Below are 17,506 nucleotides of genomic sequence, written 5' to 3' on the forward strand. Positions count from 1 at the left end.
TAGTTTGTTCTTCAAGCATCTGCAAGTTGGTTTGCAGCCAAAGAGCAGCCCGTTCTGATCGGGGGGGGGAGGGAAAGGCGCATGGTGGGTGCCCCAGTGTACAACAGGAAGCTCCAAGAGGAAGGATATAATGCATATAAAGGTGACAAGGATCCTGAAAGCTGCTGAGCAGAGGTGGGCTGGAGCAGCCTGTGTGCTCTGAGCATCCCTGGGGCTGCAGCTTCTCCATCCCAGCTTGGAAACCCAGGTCACAGCTCGAGTCCCTCTTCCTGTGCCCTGGCACAAGGAGGGGTTGCTGTGGAGCGACTGTGCAGCAGGAGCCGGTCGGAGGGACACGCCTGCAGCAAAGGCTGGTGCTGGGCTCACCCAGAGCCTGCCGAGGGTGAGCAGGTTTGTGCAATGCAGCCACTCCCTGACCCTCTCCCTTTGGGTGAGGTCTCGTGGGCCTGGGTGTGCTGCTTTGTGCCTGGGGAGCGGCCGGGCCCTCGCTGTCCTCCTGCATCACCTGAACTGAACGGCTGATCCAGAAATCCCATGCTGGGGAAGGGAATCATGGTGGGATTTGGGTGGGCGCAAAGCCGGAGAGTCCTTGCTCGAGTGCTTCCAGCCCGAGCACCTGGAGTGTCATCGCTCCTGGGGCTTTGGAGTGTTCCCACTCTCGTGCTTTTCTTTGCACTGGGATTTGCTTCGCACCGCGGAGCAATTGGTGCCCTGCTCTGTGCTGAGCCCTGGCTGGCAGTGTTCGGGTTAGAGCTGAGCCCAAGTGCAAATTCCCTTGTGCCAGGGCTGGCATGGGAGGGAGGCGGCTGTGTCATCGCTTCCCTGCATCCCCAGCCCTTCTTTGTCAACCGGGGCTGGAAATCCTAGCATCTCTGGCCTGGAAAGCAGTAATGTCTCAGAGGAGGGGGTTTAACACCACTTCCGAAGGGTTCTGCCTGTTGTGTGCACGTGGCCTTGGGCACAGCTTTCACGTTCTCCAGGTGCCATCGCATTCAGACCCAGGTCCTGGCATGTGCTCATAGCACTGCCATAGCATGATCTTGGGCAGACTCCACTGCTGGGCACCTGCAGTGTTGGGGTTATTGAAGTTACAATTCCTGCTCTGGAAATAGTCTTCCTGTGCTCCCGCTGGGTCTGTGGTGTCTGTGCATGGAGCAGACACAGCAGCTCGCCCGAGGCTCACGCTGTGATGAGGATTAGCGACTCTCAGCCCAGCCTGTGGTCAGTGCAGGCAGTGATGCCGTGGCTGTGGTGCCCGAATGACTGAAGAGCTGCGTCAAAGCCTCTGAATTACCTTCAGTGCTGGCCTTTTTCCACAGAAGTGGGAGAACATCTAATTTTCTCAGAGCATCAATTTAAGTCTGGGCAGGCAAAGTCTGGCTGCACAGAATTAGTTGTGGCCGATGGATTCATCCTGCTCTGGTCCCTGTGCCACAGAGCTCCCCGCTGAACGAGGCAAGAGCAGCTCAAAAAGGGAGCTTTGCAGGTTTGTGTCTGATTGAAATGCACTGGGGGCTGCTGGGGGGGGTCAGCCCCTGGCTCAGCTGCTGGGTGCCGCACCCTCTGCCCCCGAAGGAGGGGGTCCAGTGCTGCCCTCCTGCCTGGGTGCTGGTTTGCAGGGGGTGTCACCACCACCCTGCTCCCAGCCTCCCCCAGGAGGGATTTGTCTCCTCTCCCACTAATGCTGTGCTACAAACAGAGCCCTCCTGTGGGCTTGGTTTGGTTTGGAGGGTGGCTGAAAGCACAGTCATAGCCTCACAGCCTGGTTTGTGCTGGAAGGGACCTTAAAGCTCATCCGGTCCCAACCCCTGCCACAGGCAGGGACACCTTCCACTAGAGCAGCTTGCTCCAAGCCCCTGTGTCCAACCTGGCCTTGAACACTGCCAGGGATGGGGCAGCCACAGCTTCTCTGGGCACCCTGTGCCAGCGCCTCAGCACCCTCACAGGGAAGAGCTTCTGCCTAAGAGCTCATCTCAGTCTCCCCTCCTTCCTGGGAGGTGATGATCCTCCCTTGGTGCTGTGTGCCACAGCGTGTGAGCACCAGGAATCTTCAGCTCTGGCCAAAGGGGGTGCTCCAGCCTGGACCCCTCTCTCCCAAACATCACCTCCTCCACTCAGCTCTTTGTACCGAGGCCAGAAGTGTTTCTCCCAGGCAGGCAGGCAGGCTTTGGGCTGTTCAGGTGTCCGTGGTTCAGCTGCCACCACCTACAGTGCAGCATCCTGCAGGGATCTATGCACAGTGCAAGGCCTTTGTGTTGTGCTTGAGTGCGGAGGCACAGAGCAGAGCAAACCTGCCCTCGCATTTAACTTTCCATCACCCTGATCTCGGCCTGGTGCTTCATCCCAGTGCCCGCAGGGGCCGGTCCCTTCTCCAGGATGCTGCCATTGGAGCAGAGCAGCTCTTTTGGGGGATGTGGAAGAAACCTACCCCAAAAGCTCTGATCTCCACCCTGATGCCATGGGGTGCTTCTCCAGCTGTGCCATGTGTGCATCCTTGCCTGCTGAATGATCTAGGACACAGCTTGCTCAGATCCAGTTGCCCTGTTTGGGGAGCAGCTCCCTTCAGCACTGTCACTGGATAATAAAGCCAATTTTGCATCCTGAACAAGCTTTCCAGACAAAGTGTCTTGAGAATCTGCCATTAGTGAATGCATTTAGTGCTATTACAGCCTTGCTAATCCTCTGGGGAGAGGAAAGCCAGGCTAAGGCGTTAGCTGCTGCAGGAGATTGCCATGATGTCCTGCTCCTTGGCTTGAGGGTTTGAACTCAGAAGGAGCTGGAGGATGCTGTAATGAGCCTGGAGAGGCGATGGGGTGGTAGCAGGCAGGTCCTTTTGATGTCTGAAGGGTCTAGGGATGAGTAGCTCCTAAGCCCTAGGACTGAGCTGTTAATGAGGTGGTGGAAGTGTCCTCTGTATTTAGAGAGATACAAAGGAGGACCTGGATTTCCCATTCATCTGCTGGAGTTTGGCCTCCTCTGGTCTCCCAGGGGAAGGCTCCTTGGTCCTGAAGCCCCTTTCCTCTGCTGCCCCTGAGCCAGCCTGTCCCAGGGACCTTTCTTATGGGTCTTAATCAGACCTGCAGGGAGAAGGGCTGGGGCCTTCGTGCTTCCTTTTTGCACTTATCACTTGGTAAAGATAAAACCTGAGGACTGAGCGATGCTAGACTTGGGAAAACCAATTGTCCTGTTTTGCCAGTGAGATGTGAGCTTTTAGAAATGGGCTCTTGCGGGGCCCTGGAGTTTCCCTTTGGCTTGGATGGAAACTGCACAAAGAAGAAAAGGGGCTGGGGTAAAAATGACACAAAAAGATGTGAGAAAGGATGTGGCTGACTTGTGTGCAGTGGGAACAGGCTCTGATACCTCCCAAGGGAGTGAACGTTGGTGTGTCCCTGGCTCCTGACTGCCGTGGCTGCCCTCTTCCTGCATCCCAGTTCTCCATGGAGACTCTTAGAAGGGTTTCCCTCTCACCGAGGACAGCTCAACTCTTACAGCCTCTGTCTGCAGTCGTAAAGAGGCTGACAAGCATCCTTTGCCATAGGCATCCTTTGCAGCAAGCCTTGGCCTGGGCTGGCTGTACCTGTGCATCCTGCTGCCAAACAAGCAGCATCTCTGTGTCGCAAAGCATCTGCCACGTTCCAGAGGGTTCCTGCATCTCTCCAAGACACAAAAGTCAGATGCTGGGCAGAGGCAGGGTGGCTGTGCCTTACCTCTGCTGGGCCGTGGAGTGAAGATGAGAGGTGACCAAGTGAGGAACCTTCCTCCAGCTGCCGGGTGCTGCTTCTCTGACCTCGTGGCTGTGAAACTCTTCCTGACGTTGTCCTTGGGGCCGTGGTGGTGGGCAGGGCCTTGGCTTTACTTGGTGTAAGCATGGGTTACTGTTGGCAGGGGCTTTACAGGGAGAGGAAATGTGTTAAAGCTTGGCCATAGGTGGTGTTTTATGAGCAAATCAAGGCTGTTTCCTGGTGTACTGGAGGCCAAACCCCAACCACCCTCCTGCATCCGTGCTCACTGATGGCTCCTGCTCTTCTCCTCCCACCTCCCAGCTGTTCAGTTTGTTGGAAAGGTCCTTCCATTGCTCTGCTGTAGGCACCCATCACTTCTACAGGGCCATTTAGGACCTTAGCAGTGGTGTTTTCCGTGCAGTGCCTGCCCAGGAGCAGCTCGGTGCTGGGATGTGGGAAGCTGGTGCAGGGTAAGGGCTCTGCTCGTTGCTTTGATTTCAGCACATCGCTTCCCAGGAGAATCATTTCAAGAATGAAGGAGCTCAGCAGCAAGGAGGTGAAGTGAGAAGAAAACTCAGCCAGAGCCGTGGTGAGCGGAGGATGGCCAGGAGAGGTGCAGAGAAGGTGAGAATGTTGTCACCCAGAAGGGCAAATGATCCTAACAGCTAAGAGTGAATAACTTATGGGTCATATTAAGCCATCACCTCCTCTGTAAAAGCTTAACCTGCCCGGTAACAGACGCGCCATCCTCTGAACTGCTCCTCTGCCAGGCTCTTAGGAAAGATTAGTCCAGGATTGTTCCTGAAATCTTCACTCCTGAAAAGGTAACCTGCTCGCCAAGGCCCTCTATGCAGCTGTGCCTGCTGTCTGCCCCTGCAGGCACCTACTCATCGGTGTGAGCAGCAAGAGAGCATCTGGTAATGGTGCTCTGTAAACCCAGGCATCTGCATCCTGGCACAGCTCCGGGCTGTTGGGATGGATCCCCAGGTGCTGTTCTGGAAAGTGAATGAAATGATTGGGATGTGACTTCCCAAACCATCTCCTGCTGTGCCTGGAGCCCTGCCAGAGCAGCCAGCCCCATGTCTGTACCCCCAGGACATCTGTCTCACCCCCCAAAGTGAGCTGTAGCCTATCTGGGACCTACCTGGGCAAGCCACAACCTCCTCTTGATTGGTCTTATCTGTAGATCAAGACCAGCATCCCAAGGCTGGTCCACTGGGAATGAAGTGAATGCTGCCCACCCCTGCCCAGGAATGACCTGGATCCATTCTTAACATGGATGATCTTGCTGGGGCAAGGCAGCTCTGCTGGCTGTGGCAGCAGGGAGCTTGGTCCTCACTGCAGTGCAGCGATCCCATTGGGAATACAGCTGGGGTGGTCGGGATGTGCTGTTTTGGATGCCTGTCTTGGAGAGCTGTGCTTAGTTTTCCAGCTCTAAGGAGCAAGCACATCTTGGGTTTTGGGCTCGGGTCCAAGTGCCAGGCAGTGTGTGGGTAGCTGTGGTGAAGAACTGGCTGAACTGGTCTCCTTGCCTGTTGCTTCTTGCAGGGCCTGGGTGAACCATTGTACTGTGCCCTGGCATGGCTGGGGCTGGTCTGGACAGAGCCCGCTGAGATCTGGAAGTGACCTGGGCTGCAGCAAGCAGTGCTCATCACAAGTGTTCCCCTGAGCAGTCTTGCAGCCACATCCCCTTCACGTGTGCAGGTCGTGGTGGCCGTCGCTGGGCTGGCAGCAGGCAGAGCATCCCTCACTGCAGCAGACACTCAGAACAAGGCTGGCAAGACCTGTCACCCACAGCCATCCTTGGCTCTCCCTGCAGCCTCCCCCTGCCACTCTTGGTCCCTGGGGCTGGGATGGTGACAGACCCCTTGGGGCTTTGCTGAGGGCTGTGTGAGGCCTGCTTGTGGCACGGCTCTGTGCTGGCTCTGCCTCTTCTCCTCCCACCGTGCCTGTCTGAGCGAGGAGGAATCGGGTCCCTTCACCTCCATGAGGCAGGCTGGGTGCTTGGCATCGCTCCTGGAGCAGGGCTCAAACCCCAGGTGGGATCTGGCCTTGTGTCTTGCACCATCTGTGAGCAGGCAGGTGCTGCTCTGCCACTCTCTTCCCGTCAGCCCAAGATTAGCTGGTGTTGGTCTGTTCGCTCTGCGTATGGCACGGAGGATGCTGCTGCCTGCCAGAGCACGTGTGTGTGTGTGCACAGGGCTGCGACCAAACACTCTGAGCTTTCCAAAATGCTCTGCCTGGTCCTTGCCAGCTGGGGCTCGGATGGGGGGAAGGCTCAACCTCTGCCTTGTTAAACACAGCAGAGGAAGGTGCTGGTTTAAGGCTCTGTGGGTGAGGAGCTCCAGCCCTCGGCTCCAGGCTGCGGGTGATGGATGGCTCGGGGAGCAGCTTGTCCTGGGGGTGTTGGGATGTGCCTGGTTTGCTGTTTGTGTTACGTACAAGCGTGCTGTGTTCCAGGGGACTGCAGGCAATCGGTGTTAGCCCATTGAGTTTGTTTGGTTTGGATGCCCAGGGGATTGATCCCTCCTGGCTTCTGCAAGCAGCGGCCCTGCAGAGAGGGGCTGTCCCATGCAGCCATGGGCTCCTGCATCTGCTGCTTTGTGTGGGTACAGCCTGAGGTCTGCTGGGCCTCGGATGCTCTCAGCTCTTGGCCCTGGCAAGGCTTCATCTTGCTTTAAGGCTTTGAATGCAAATGCAGCAGGGTCTGGACCTGTGGGCTATAGGTGCTGTGCCTCCTGCCTGGGGCCCTCCAGCAGCTCCGGCCAAGGAGCTTTCCAACCTGTGTATAGACCTTCACACAGCAAAGACAGGCCCCGAGGCAGGTCTCTGCTAACTGCAGCCCCCTTGGAGGAGAGGTCCTCCTAAGGTCCACACCAGCCACCTCCCAGCGCTTTGAGCTGCGGGGACCTCCCATCTTCATGCTTTTGGGATCCCCGTGTGAGAAGCAGGGCCCAAGCTGTGATACCACCAGGAAAAAGTGGGGCTTTGCAGCTTGCTGGAGCAAAATTGTAGCAGAAAGCAAGTCACTTGTAAAGGAGCCTTGTCCTATGCATGTCTTTCCCTTTCTCCTGAGATAAGTGTGATTTGGTCTGTGCCAATTTAAAGAGGACAAAGAGGTCACCCAGGAAGTGATGAGGGACCCTCCAGCCTTTGGCTCTAGATTGTTCTGAGGTCACATGAAATGGGGAAGAACAACCACAAATGTGTGTGGGCATCACGGGTGGCTGGTGCTTATGTGGGGACTGTGGTCCCATCTGCTCCTGTCTTCCTCCTCCGTCCTCTGCCCCTCCTCTCTGGTCCTGCACTGGATAAGGATCCCATGTAGCTGTGGGATCCATGTGGGATCAGCCTGAAACGCAGCCTTCCTGATTTCTGGGGGTCTTTGGACTTTGCTTTCTCTGAAACCCACAGGATGTCGATGCCAGCCCAGCCTTGCAGTGGCTTAGGAGAGCTGCGGGGTGCAGCATGGCCTGGATGGGCATCCCCGGGAGCCATGGAGGTGCCAGAGTGTTGTTGGGCTGCACTGGGAACCAGCTGGGACTCTGAACCTTTGCTCCCCAGGGAAAACAGCTGCCCAGAGGCAGAGCCTGCTCTAAGGTCTCGCATAGACCGGGTGCCTCAGTAGAGCCTCAGAGCCAGGTCTTGGGGGCTTTGGGACCTGAGTTTGTCTCAGAGCCTGAACCATACAGGCTGCAGCTTTTGTGATGCTTGGAGCCTCCAGCCTTCATTCTGCCATGGCCTTGCAGTGTTTTGCTGGAGCTGGGGCTGCCGTGTGCCGAGCCTGGGCCCAAAACCTTCCCGAGCTGCAAAATAACATCGTGTTCTGCAAATCGGTGGTTCCCAAAGTGCTGAGCTGCCTTGGGAAACTCTTGGTTGGCTTCGTCTGCGGGGTTTCTGCTGCTTCCCTGGCATTTAAACAGCGAATGGCAGACGATGCCTTACAACGCGTTTGGGACGGGCAGCGCATCCCTGGAGGAGGCGGTCGCGGGTTTCCCTCGCTGCTGCGCTCGCCGGTCTCCGCTGGGGCTGGGCGCGCAGAAACGCTCCCCCAGCCAGGGCGGGCCCAAGCCCCGGCCTCCCCCGGGGCTCTGCTCTTCCCCCCCCAAACTGGTTCATCGGGTGCCTGCTCCCGCTCCCGCTCCGCCGCTCACCTGCGCCCGGGGAGGAGCCGCCCCCAAGCTGCTCTTCAGCGGCTCCCGGCCGAGTCCCGTCCTCCCGTCCCGACAGCGAGCACGGAGCCAGCGCCCGCCGCGACCCCGCCGGCGCCCGGAGACCCGCGGGGACCTCGCCGTCATGTTCAAGGGGGTGGGCAAAGGCTCCCCGAGCAGGAGCTCCCCCAGCAGAGCTTCCCCTGTCAAGCCAAGCAAGTAAGTGTGGGTCCTCTCCTCGCCCTAAGCTGTCCTGGGGCCCTGCGGGAGGATGAGGGGAGAGCGCTCGATGTGTCCTAGGCCACCCTAAAGAACCAGAGCCGTCCTTGTGGAGCAGCTGGGAAGTTGGGGCTCGCTGGGAGGGGATGCCAAAACGTGCTGCCCCAGCTCTTGTCTTTGATGGGCTTTGTGCTCTAGACCAGAAGAACCTGTGCAGCCTCTGGGACGGACAGTGCTGCAAAGCCCCTTGTGGGTGGGTAGGAAGGAAATAGGGAGAATAAAACAGCCTCTTTGCTTGGGTGGAGCGAGGTGTGCTTGATGGTGGAGCAGATACCAGCCTGGAGTTGAGATCTCGGGACTCACTGGCTGTGTGAGGTTGGTGTGATGCTGCCCTGGGACCTGGGGTCTGTGAAGAAGGATGCTCAGTTCAGTGCTGCTGAGGTGATGAAGATGGGTGAGGAGCAGGCTTGCTGGTGACTGCTCTAATCCATCCTGGTGACAGGCTGGGTCTCTGCAGGTCAGAGAGCTGAGCTGGCACCAAAAGGATCTGACAGCGCTGTCCCTTCCGAAGAGATTCCCTAAGCTGTGTGTGATGGGACCAGGATGCTTCCCATGGAGCAGGGTGTCCTCTGGGAGGGGTGCTCCTGCGGGGAGAGGGCTCATCCCTCCCTTCAGCAGTTGCTAACTCAGGGCCATTTTCCAGCTTCCTCAGCAGTTCCACGTCTCATACACTCATGGACTGATTCTGTGGGAATCCCTGTGGCCAGCCAGTGTTAGAGGCTGTGGAAATCACAGTGGGGGTGTTCTGAGGAGGGGGGACCTGCAGGGTGCTGGCCCCATCTCCTGGGGTCAGCAGCAGCCCAGGATGGCGTGGGGCAGACAGACTCCTGGGTGGACACAACACGGTGCTGGCACCCAACTGCACTGTTTATGGGGGCCAAACCCTGGGAGCAGACAGCAAACAGGAGGGTGGTGGCTCTGTGCTGCTGGGCAGGGCAGTGGGGCAGGGGGAGAAGGGGCCCACGCAGAGACTGAGGCCTCCCCATGTAGATGTTGGGAGCTGGAGCCCTGCCTCAGTGGAGCTGAGCCCTTACAAACATCTCAAAGAGGGATCTGGGGCTCTCTGAGCACCAAACGTCTGCTGGGGCCTGGCTGCAGTGAGACCCCTCCCCAGGAGCCCCGGGGCTGTGTCAGCCTCAGGTTTTAGTCTTGCTAATGCAATCTACCCCCTTCACCATCTGGGTTCCAAACCTGGGACGGGGATTTCACATGTCCTGGGACAGCCTCACTGCAGCCCCTGTGGGTTTGAGCCAGGTTCTTCCCCAGCATGAGCCTCTCGGGATAACTGGAGCTGCATCCTGCTGAGACCTCACAGCTCTCCCCTGTGCGGGACGGAGCCTGGAGCCAGAAGCCCTGCAATTACTGAGCTAGTTGTGCTTGTTTTAGGAGGCACCAGCCATCAGACAAGGGCTGATTCTCCTGGCCATGGCCTGGGGCTTGGTCAGCGCCAGTGTTTGCTGAGAGAATGAAGGTGAATGAGTTGTCTGAGGAGCAGCCGCCAGCGCACACTCTGCAGGTGGCCCCAAGAAGATCTTGGTGGCCCATTGCTGCTCCTGGTGGCCCCAATGTCCACGATTCATGCTGCTGCTGCTGGCACAGACCCCTAGAGAGGTTCCTTGGGACCATGATGTTGAGCATCCTGGCTTGCAGGGCCCTTTGCTGTCTCTCCTTGGTGGGTGGATCCCAGGGGAGGCAGTGGCAGGCGCAGGTTTGTCCCTGAGGAGCATCCTCACTGTGTGCTGGAGGAAGCACAATGCAGGGCTGAAAGGGAAACCTCCCGAGAAGGTGGAATTGAATCAGATCTGGCTGGACTGGCTGCCCAGGTGCGATCTCGACACCAGCAGTGGGTGGGTTTGGAGGTGGATGGAAAGTCCTGTCCTGGTTTTGTCATCTGGGATTGCTGCTTGGGCTGGAAGATCAGAACGTGTGAGGACTTCTGTGTGCTGGGGAGAGCAGACCCATCTTTGCGCTCTGCCTCATGGCTATAAAGCAAAGCCCACTGAGGAAGGGACAGAGGGGGTCAGGGATAGAAGCTGGTGGGTGCTGTGGTCCTGCCCAAAGATGCTCTGGCAGGAGTGACCCAGAATAGGGCACAGTCCTGCTCCTGCTAAGAGACACTGTCCCCGGTGTGCGGTGGGACTGGCCAGGAGGCAGAAAGTGGTGTGAGGAATGAACCAATTAATGATGTTAATAACTGTGCTCTGCCTCTTGCAGGCATGAGATAGCCCTAGGGAGGAGGCCTGTCCTGGCTCCCGAGGAGGAGGAGCAGCAGGAGCTGGCCGAGCCTTGCCCTCATCCGTCTCGGCCATGCTGGAGCTGTGGGTGCAGGCTCACACTGTGTGGAGCAGGACCTGAGCCCCAGGAGCCTGAAGGATGCCCAATGTGAGCACAGGGGAGCTCGTGGCTCCTCGTATCCCACCCGAAGCCTCCCTGCAGCCCAAGTGTCAGCGTGACCACCCTGAAACATGGGGCCAAGCTGTGCTCAGGTGTGAGTGAGGGCTTCTGCCCGGGAGCAGGAGGGACAGGGATGTGTCTGAGTCACTGCAGGCTGTGGATGGGTGTTGGCATGGACAGGAGATGCTCACGCTCCTTTTGCCATGGTCTGTGGATGGGATAAGAGGGTCTGTGGTGGTTTGGGCACTTCTCTAAGCGTGCATGGACCAAGTGGGTTCCTCAGTGCTGCTCTCACCTTGACCGAGGAGCAATGTGAGGGTGGGAGGCTCAGCTGAGGCGGCTTCAGGCCTTACTCTGGCTCCCAGGGCAGCATGCAGACACCTCTCTCCTCCCAGGAGACATCCCTTACCTGCCTCCAGTGTCCTCCAGCATCCAGACTGCTCTTTCATAGACTCTGAAGTGGTTCAGGTGCTCGTAGGGCTGGGGAGCTGCTTCCCGTCAGGCTGCTGGATACAGGGTCTTGGTGTCCTCCTCTGCCAGCCTTCCTTCCTTAGCCAGCAAGGGGACCTGGCTCTCCAGTCTAGGACACACAGGGCAGACCCTTCTGCTCCTGAGACTGCTCTGCAGGAAGCATCACTTCTTCCCTGAAATCAGGCTGTTTGCTGCAGCATCCTCGTTGCTAACCTCAGGCACCCCATGTGAAGGCAGCGCAAGTGGGGATGGGCAAGGCTGAGTCCCTGTGACCGGGAGGTTGCTGAGCTCTTCGCAGTCCATAGTTTTGTTGTGGCTTGGCCTAAACGAAGCTGATTAGCGTGTCCAGCCTTATGAACCAAGGCAGGGGGTGTCCCAGTGTTTTCTTCAGCCAGGAGGGAGGTGCCACAAGAAATAAGCAGGAATCTATTGGCAATCCCCTGTCCCTGGGAAGAACGGATGCTCACTTCTCCTCTCTCAGAATCAGAGGATCAGCCAGGCTGGAAAAGCTCTTTAAGCTCATCAAGTCCAACCTTTGCCCAGCGCTAACCCATGGCACTGAGGGCCTCATCCCCACGGTGTGTGAACACTTGCAGGGACATCCACGCTCACATCCCAGCAGGGCTCACACTGGACACCCCATTCCTGCTCTCGCCAGGCAGGAGCGGAGCTCAGCAGCCCTCCCGGCTGGATGCTGCTCGCCCTGCGCATCGGGACAGGCATCCATCCCCTGGGATGGGCCAGCCCGTGACTCACTCCCTCCTCCCTGCACAGGGAGCCCGAGCAGCAAACCTGGGTGGTGCCCAAGTATTTGCTCATGGGACACCACCTCATTCCAGGCGTGTCGGGGATGAGTGGGAGATTGTGTAACCTGCTGGGGAGGGGGCTCCTCCGCAGCTTCCAGCCTGCCACACGCTCACGCTCACAGCCCTGGCTCCATGCTGCTTCCATCCGCCCTGTGGTGCTGGGGCTTGGGGCTCTTCTTCACCTCCCCAGGCACTGCAGCTGACCCCAGGACAGGCATCCCCGGGGCTCGGATGGGATGTTTGATGGGGTGTAAAAGACAGATTGCAGCAGTGATGTTTTGGTGATGGCGATGATGAATGCTCTGCTTGGGCGCTTTGGCTCCATGATCCCATAGAAGAGGGCAGCAATCCCCCCTTCTCTTTGCTGACACGCATTTTGCAGGCAGGGAAGCTGAGGCATGGCCCGGAGTCACTGCCAACCCAAATGCAGAGGGAGCTGAGAGCTGCTGTGCTGCAGGCCCACACCTCCCAGTTGGGAAATCCAAGCCAAGGGAGGAGCTGGAGAAAGGGGACAGGAGGATGCTGTGAGCGGGAGCGCTGCTCACCCGGTGTTACACAGGCTTGGCTGTGGTCAGCAGGGGCTGAGCTGACTTGAAGCACAAGCTCTGACTGTGGCACCCAAGTGCTTGGCTTGGGGTGACTGTAACACTCACTGGCACTTTACAGTCACTTGGGGCTGTAATAAATGAACATCCCAGCAGCTGCTCTAGCCTTTGGTATGAGCCGTGCATAGCTGGAGCCATGATGAGGAGCTGCAGCAGCGACGGAGCCGCTAGAGGAACCGCTTTCCTCTGTCCTCTGCTGGATTAGGGGCTAGGAAGGAAACCACGTGGCTGGAGGGCAGATGTGGGTGGCCCTGCTGCAGGCCAGCACCTTCCTCCTCCACCAAAGAGGTACCAACCAGCCCTGGAGAAGTGCCCCCCCCTTCAGCTGACCCCTTGCAGTGTCCCATCGCTGCTGCTCCAACTCTTTCTTCCTGGTCTCAGACCCCGGAGTCGGCAGGACCGGAGCTGAGCCTCTGCTGAACTTTGTCCCACGGGCAGTTTTCCAAGGGCTCATCCCTGGATGATGCTTCAGGTCCCACAGCCTGGCAGTGCAGCGCAATCCCTGCCTGGAGGGCACTGTCCTCAGGGGGACGTTAGGACAAAGGTGGCACCAAGGCTTGTCCGCAGGGAGCTTTGGGAACCATCCTGTGCCTCGCTGCGGTCTCTGGGGCCAGCAGAGCTCTCAGTGCCCATGGTGGCCATCTCGGTGCCATCCCTTGGTGGGGATGGAGTGAGGGCTGTGACGGTGCCCATCGGTTGTGTGGTGGCACTGAGGAGACAGACGATAGGGAATGGTCTGATGGGGACCTTCAGCGAATGTTCGCTGGTTCTGTGTTCTGGGCCTGGGCAATTTCTCCCCAGGCCCTGAAAGCAGCACAACTGCAGCAGCTACACAGTGCCCAGAGGGGTTTCTTGTCTGCGTCGCAAGTCCTTGTCCACTGCAACCCAGTCCTGGGGTGGCACTGGGCTCTCCAGCATCTCAATGGGCTGAGCCGCAGGGCACTGAGCATGAAACAAGGGTGCAGGAAGGCATCTCTGGGTCAGGCTGAGGGGACATCTCACCCACCTCTGCCAGCAGCCAAGGGCAGCCACGCAGGGAAGTGCCTCCAAACAGGGCAAGCATGTTGTGCTGCCTCTGCAGGGTGCTCTCCTGGCCTCCAGCTGTCTGTGGCTTCAGGTCTTCCCCACCCAGATGTGGTGCTGGTGTATTTGGGAGCCCTACAGCAGATTCCTTTTCTCTTCCCCCCTCACTGCTTTTTGAATGCACTCAAACTTTGGAGCAGCTGCAGTGTCCTGCAGCAGGGAGTTGTGCCGATGAGCTGCGTGGTGCTCACAAAGCCGCCGTCTGAGCACACCACCTTGTACCTTCACTTGGCTGAAGGCAACAGCCAGGCGCCCAGCACCCATATACACCTTGGCCACACTTAGACTCTTTCTTTGGAGCACGGGAAGGCAGAGGGAGAAGATGTGAAGAGCCATCCCCACATCGGGTCCTGGGTGCTGATGAAGAGGGTGCGAATTGCCATCACCCACCCCTTGCTTTGCTGCTCCCTCTCGCAGGTCCTCCACAAACGAGCTGGCCGTGCTCATCTCCTGCATGCAGACGAACGCTGACCAGGTGGAGAGGGACATCCTGGAGACACAGTCCAGGCTCCGGCAGGTGAGCTCTGCAGAGGGGGTGCAAAGGGGAAAGGCTTTGCAGTGCCTAGGGCAGCAGGTCAGGCGTCTGCTCTGTGTGCATCAGCTTGCTGGTGCAGGTTTGGGGGCTGACTCGAGGCTGGGGAGGAGCGGAGCACCCTGCAGAGCCTCCCAGCCCCTGGGGCTGCATACCAGGGCCTCCCAAATTCCAGCCTCCGTGCTTTCTGCTTGGTGCCTCATGCTTCCCACAGCCAAGGCTGTCTCACCCACAGCAGCACAGCCCTGTGCCTCCCGGCAGCCCCAGAGGCAGGCAGCCAGCCTGACCCACACTGCGCCCTGGGTGGAAGAGGTGCTGAAGCAGACAGCTTGGCTGCACCCTTGCATCTCTGTGGGGTTCCTCTGGGGTCAGTGTGTTGAGCATCCAGGCCCTGTGTGTTGACCAAGGAAAATGTTGTGAGGTCTGCGTGGCCCAACCAGGCTCCTTCCTGCCTTCCCTGGTCCCCAGGATGCCAGCAATCACCAGAAGAACAAGGCTTTTGAGTTCCAGCCGGAGAATGCCAGGAATCTGAAGGAAGCAGAGACCCTGCTCAAGGACCTCTTCCTGGATGTGGACCGTGCCAAGCGGCTGAAACACCCTCAGGCTACTGAGATAGAGAAGGAGTGAGTACAAGCGGGGAGGACTGGTGTGATGGGGGCATCAAGCCATTGAGAACCCTGCTAAGGCCTAGACTGAGCTCCAGTGGTTGCCGTGAGAGGCTGAGTTTCACCCTTCCTCCCATAGACTTTATCCTTAAAATCGGGGATTTTGCCAATATAGTGTAAGGAGAGGGGTGTGTAGGGTGGCTTCCGAAGTGATCACCCGCAGTGCCCGCTCTTATTTGGGAGCTCTTGTGAAAGGTACCCAAAAAATGCAGAGCTGAACCACGGCCCCGTTCCCAGAGCAAATCCCCTTTTCCTCTGCCTTTCCTAAAACGAATGCCTTTTGTTCAGGCGAGCACAGAGGTGGTGGTTGGAATGGGAGAAGGGCTTCGGTTGGCCTTTGGTTGCTTTGCTCCCCTTCTCTCTCCAGCCCTTCTAGGTGGAAGCCAGGAGGGAAGAGCTCTTTCCTAGTTGGGAAGGGACAGCCCTGATCTCCCGGCAGCTGCCTTTTTCCTGGGTGGGGAGTTCTGAGACACCCCTGGAGATGGAGAGCACCAGGACAAGAGCCCAGGGTCGCAAAGGGACAGCAAAGGGTGTTACGAGTGAAATCTGGGCTCCACAAACCCCACTTTGGTTCTCCCCTTTCCAAACTGACCCTGAGACGTGTTCCTTTTCTCTTGGCAGCATCCAGCAGCTCCATGACCGTGTGACACAGCTCTGTGCAGAGTACCGGGCCCTCTATGAGCAACTGAACATCCCTGACGTGGGACCCAGGGTAGACTGGGCCAAGATCCTGGACCAAAAGATGGTAACAGCTGCTGGTTTTAGATGCATCTCCCAAATCCTGCAAGGCCAGATAATGTCTGCTATTGCCTGTAGGGCTCTGCGAGCCATCGTGTGCTCAGCAGCAGCATGCTGGGACGTTTGGGGTGGTGGAAGTAACTCAACTGCTCTGGGTAGGAGAAGGATTCTCTTCCCACCTCTTAGAACTCTCTGGAGCATCTTCTTGATTGACCCCTTCATATTAAGAGCTGTTTTAGGGGGACCAGGTAGAGGTGCCCTGATGTGGGATGAAAGGATAGAGAAGGTGATGTCTTCAGGGACTTCACAGCCCTACATCCTAGGGTTTCATGCTGCAGCCTCAGGTATGTGGAGTGCCCAGTTTGGAATCATTGGATTCCCTTGGAAGCTGGATGGTAACTATGTGCATTCAATGCAGCCACCACAGGCTGGCTGGTTCAGCTTAGGTTTGTACACCAGGCTTGTACGTCCTGGTAATCTTTGCCCTGCATATGGCTGGGGAAATGGGAACCTACAACAATCACGGTAAAGCAGATCCCTTCCCTTCCTCCTGGACTGCTGTCAAATCCCAGATCTTTTCATTCCCTGCCAGCACTCACTGGGGCTTTTCCCTGAAATAAAGTCTCCTGCTTTAATCCCTGCCTCAACTCCTTTTGCACAGAAACAAGTCGGCGCGGGGCAGTACGGCCCCGGCATGTCAGAGCTGGAGAAGCAAATAGCTGAGCACAACATCCTCCAGAAGGAGATTGAAGCCTATGGCCTCCAGATCAAGAACCTCCGCTGCGGGGTAAGGCACCCTCCATCCCCTCCCTGTGCCTGTTGGCTTTGCTTGGACCCTGCAGGCTCTGCTCATCCTCTCCTCTGCGTGGTGAATAGTCACCCCGTTCTGCAGAGGGCATGGGGAGCTTGGACAGCCCAAACCATGCAGGGGCCAGGGAGGAGGTTCCTGAATGGCTTCTAAAGCACTTCCCATAAATCAGCACATCAGCATCTACCACGTGTTTTGCTAACAGCTTTTTTCTCTTTTCTTTTCCCCATGATCTTGGCCGTGTTGTAACCCAGGATGTGGCAGATTTAAAAAGTCAGTACAAGGACTTGCTGGTAAGCTTCCAGCGGCTTTCTGGGCAGATGATGGGGTCACACCGCAGAGAAACCCCCTCCCTGATGGACAGGGAATGCCTGACTCAGGGCAGGAGCTACCTCTGGTTGTGTCCCTCATCTTGTTGCCCTGTTTCCTCCCCACCTGGAGTGTAAATTGAGAGCACGCTTGCTGCCCTCGGGGCAGTGCTGTGGGTGAGATCTGTGTGTCTCCTCCTCATGGATTGCTGGTCTGGAGCTGCTGTGTGTCCGTGAGCGCAGGGTTACGGGTGCAGCAGCAGGAAACCCTGTCCTAGCCCACACTGTTCCAAATCAGGATTGCAAATGTTGAGGCTTGCAGTGATCCCTGACAAGGGCTCCAGAGAGGAAATGAACAGCCGGAACAAAGGAGGTGGTTGGGAATTAGGTCCTGGGTTTTGCCAGCTGGGCCTGGAAAGGTTGATGCTGAAGAATGGCATTTGTGAGAAACAGAGCAGAGCGGAGCCAGCCCTCAGCCTGCCCCAGGCACCAGCCCACACCTGAGATTCTGGTTAGACAAACACAGCCTGTCTGTGAAGGAGGGAAAAGGGATTGGCATCCCCATCAGATAAGAGCAAGGGGTGGCAGAGATGTCTCACCGAGGGCTCTGGGAATCTCCCAGTGGATGCGCAATGAGAGTGGGATTCTGGGGGGGGAGGAGGAGGGGAAGGGGCTCCTCAGCCTGAGCACCAACGCTGTCTCTCCCCTGTGTGCATGGGCAGAAAGCCTCCATCTGGCGAGGGCAGAGCCTGGGCAGCCTCTACCACCACCTCCAGGGCTGCACCAAGGAGCTGGGCTACCTGACGGAGCAGCAGACCAGGATCCTGAAGCAGGACTGGAGTGACCAAATGATGGACATCCAGAGTGTGCGTCGGGAGTACGAGGTGGGCTCCTGGGGGCTGGCCAAGCCCAGCAGCCGAGATTGGATCCCAGCCTCCTGGATA

General features: G+C 57.8%; 1 protein-coding gene across 2 annotated transcripts in view; it reads left to right on the top strand.

The window, feature by feature from the left end:
* EVPL (envoplakin) overlaps positions 1-17,506 on the top strand; it is a 35,128-nt gene that overhangs the window by 2,333 nt on the left and 15,289 nt on the right. The window contains exons 1-7 of one of the 2 annotated variants that reach the window (XM_062632222.1): positions 7,878-8,092; positions 13,929-14,028; positions 14,512-14,666; positions 15,330-15,453; positions 16,108-16,233; positions 16,509-16,547; positions 17,285-17,446. In XM_062632222.1, coding sequence (XP_062488206.1) covers positions 8,019-8,092; positions 13,929-14,028; positions 14,512-14,666; positions 15,330-15,453; positions 16,108-16,233; positions 16,509-16,547; positions 17,285-17,446 — 780 coding nt within the window. In that variant the 5' untranslated portion in view covers positions 7,878-8,018. Of the gene's footprint in view, positions 1-7,877; positions 8,093-13,928; positions 14,029-14,511; positions 14,667-15,329; positions 15,454-16,107; positions 16,234-16,508; positions 16,548-17,284; positions 17,447-17,506 lie in introns of those variants that run through there. The other variant, XM_062632224.1, reaches the window with a different exon arrangement.

This window comes from Pezoporus occidentalis, unplaced genomic scaffold (assembly GCF_034315485.1).
Source record: "Pezoporus occidentalis ecotype Australia unplaced genomic scaffold, CSIRO_AGI_Poc_V1 ctg387, whole genome shotgun sequence".
In the NCBI taxonomy this organism is placed as follows: Eukaryota; Metazoa; Chordata; class Aves; order Psittaciformes; family Psittacidae; genus Pezoporus; species Pezoporus occidentalis.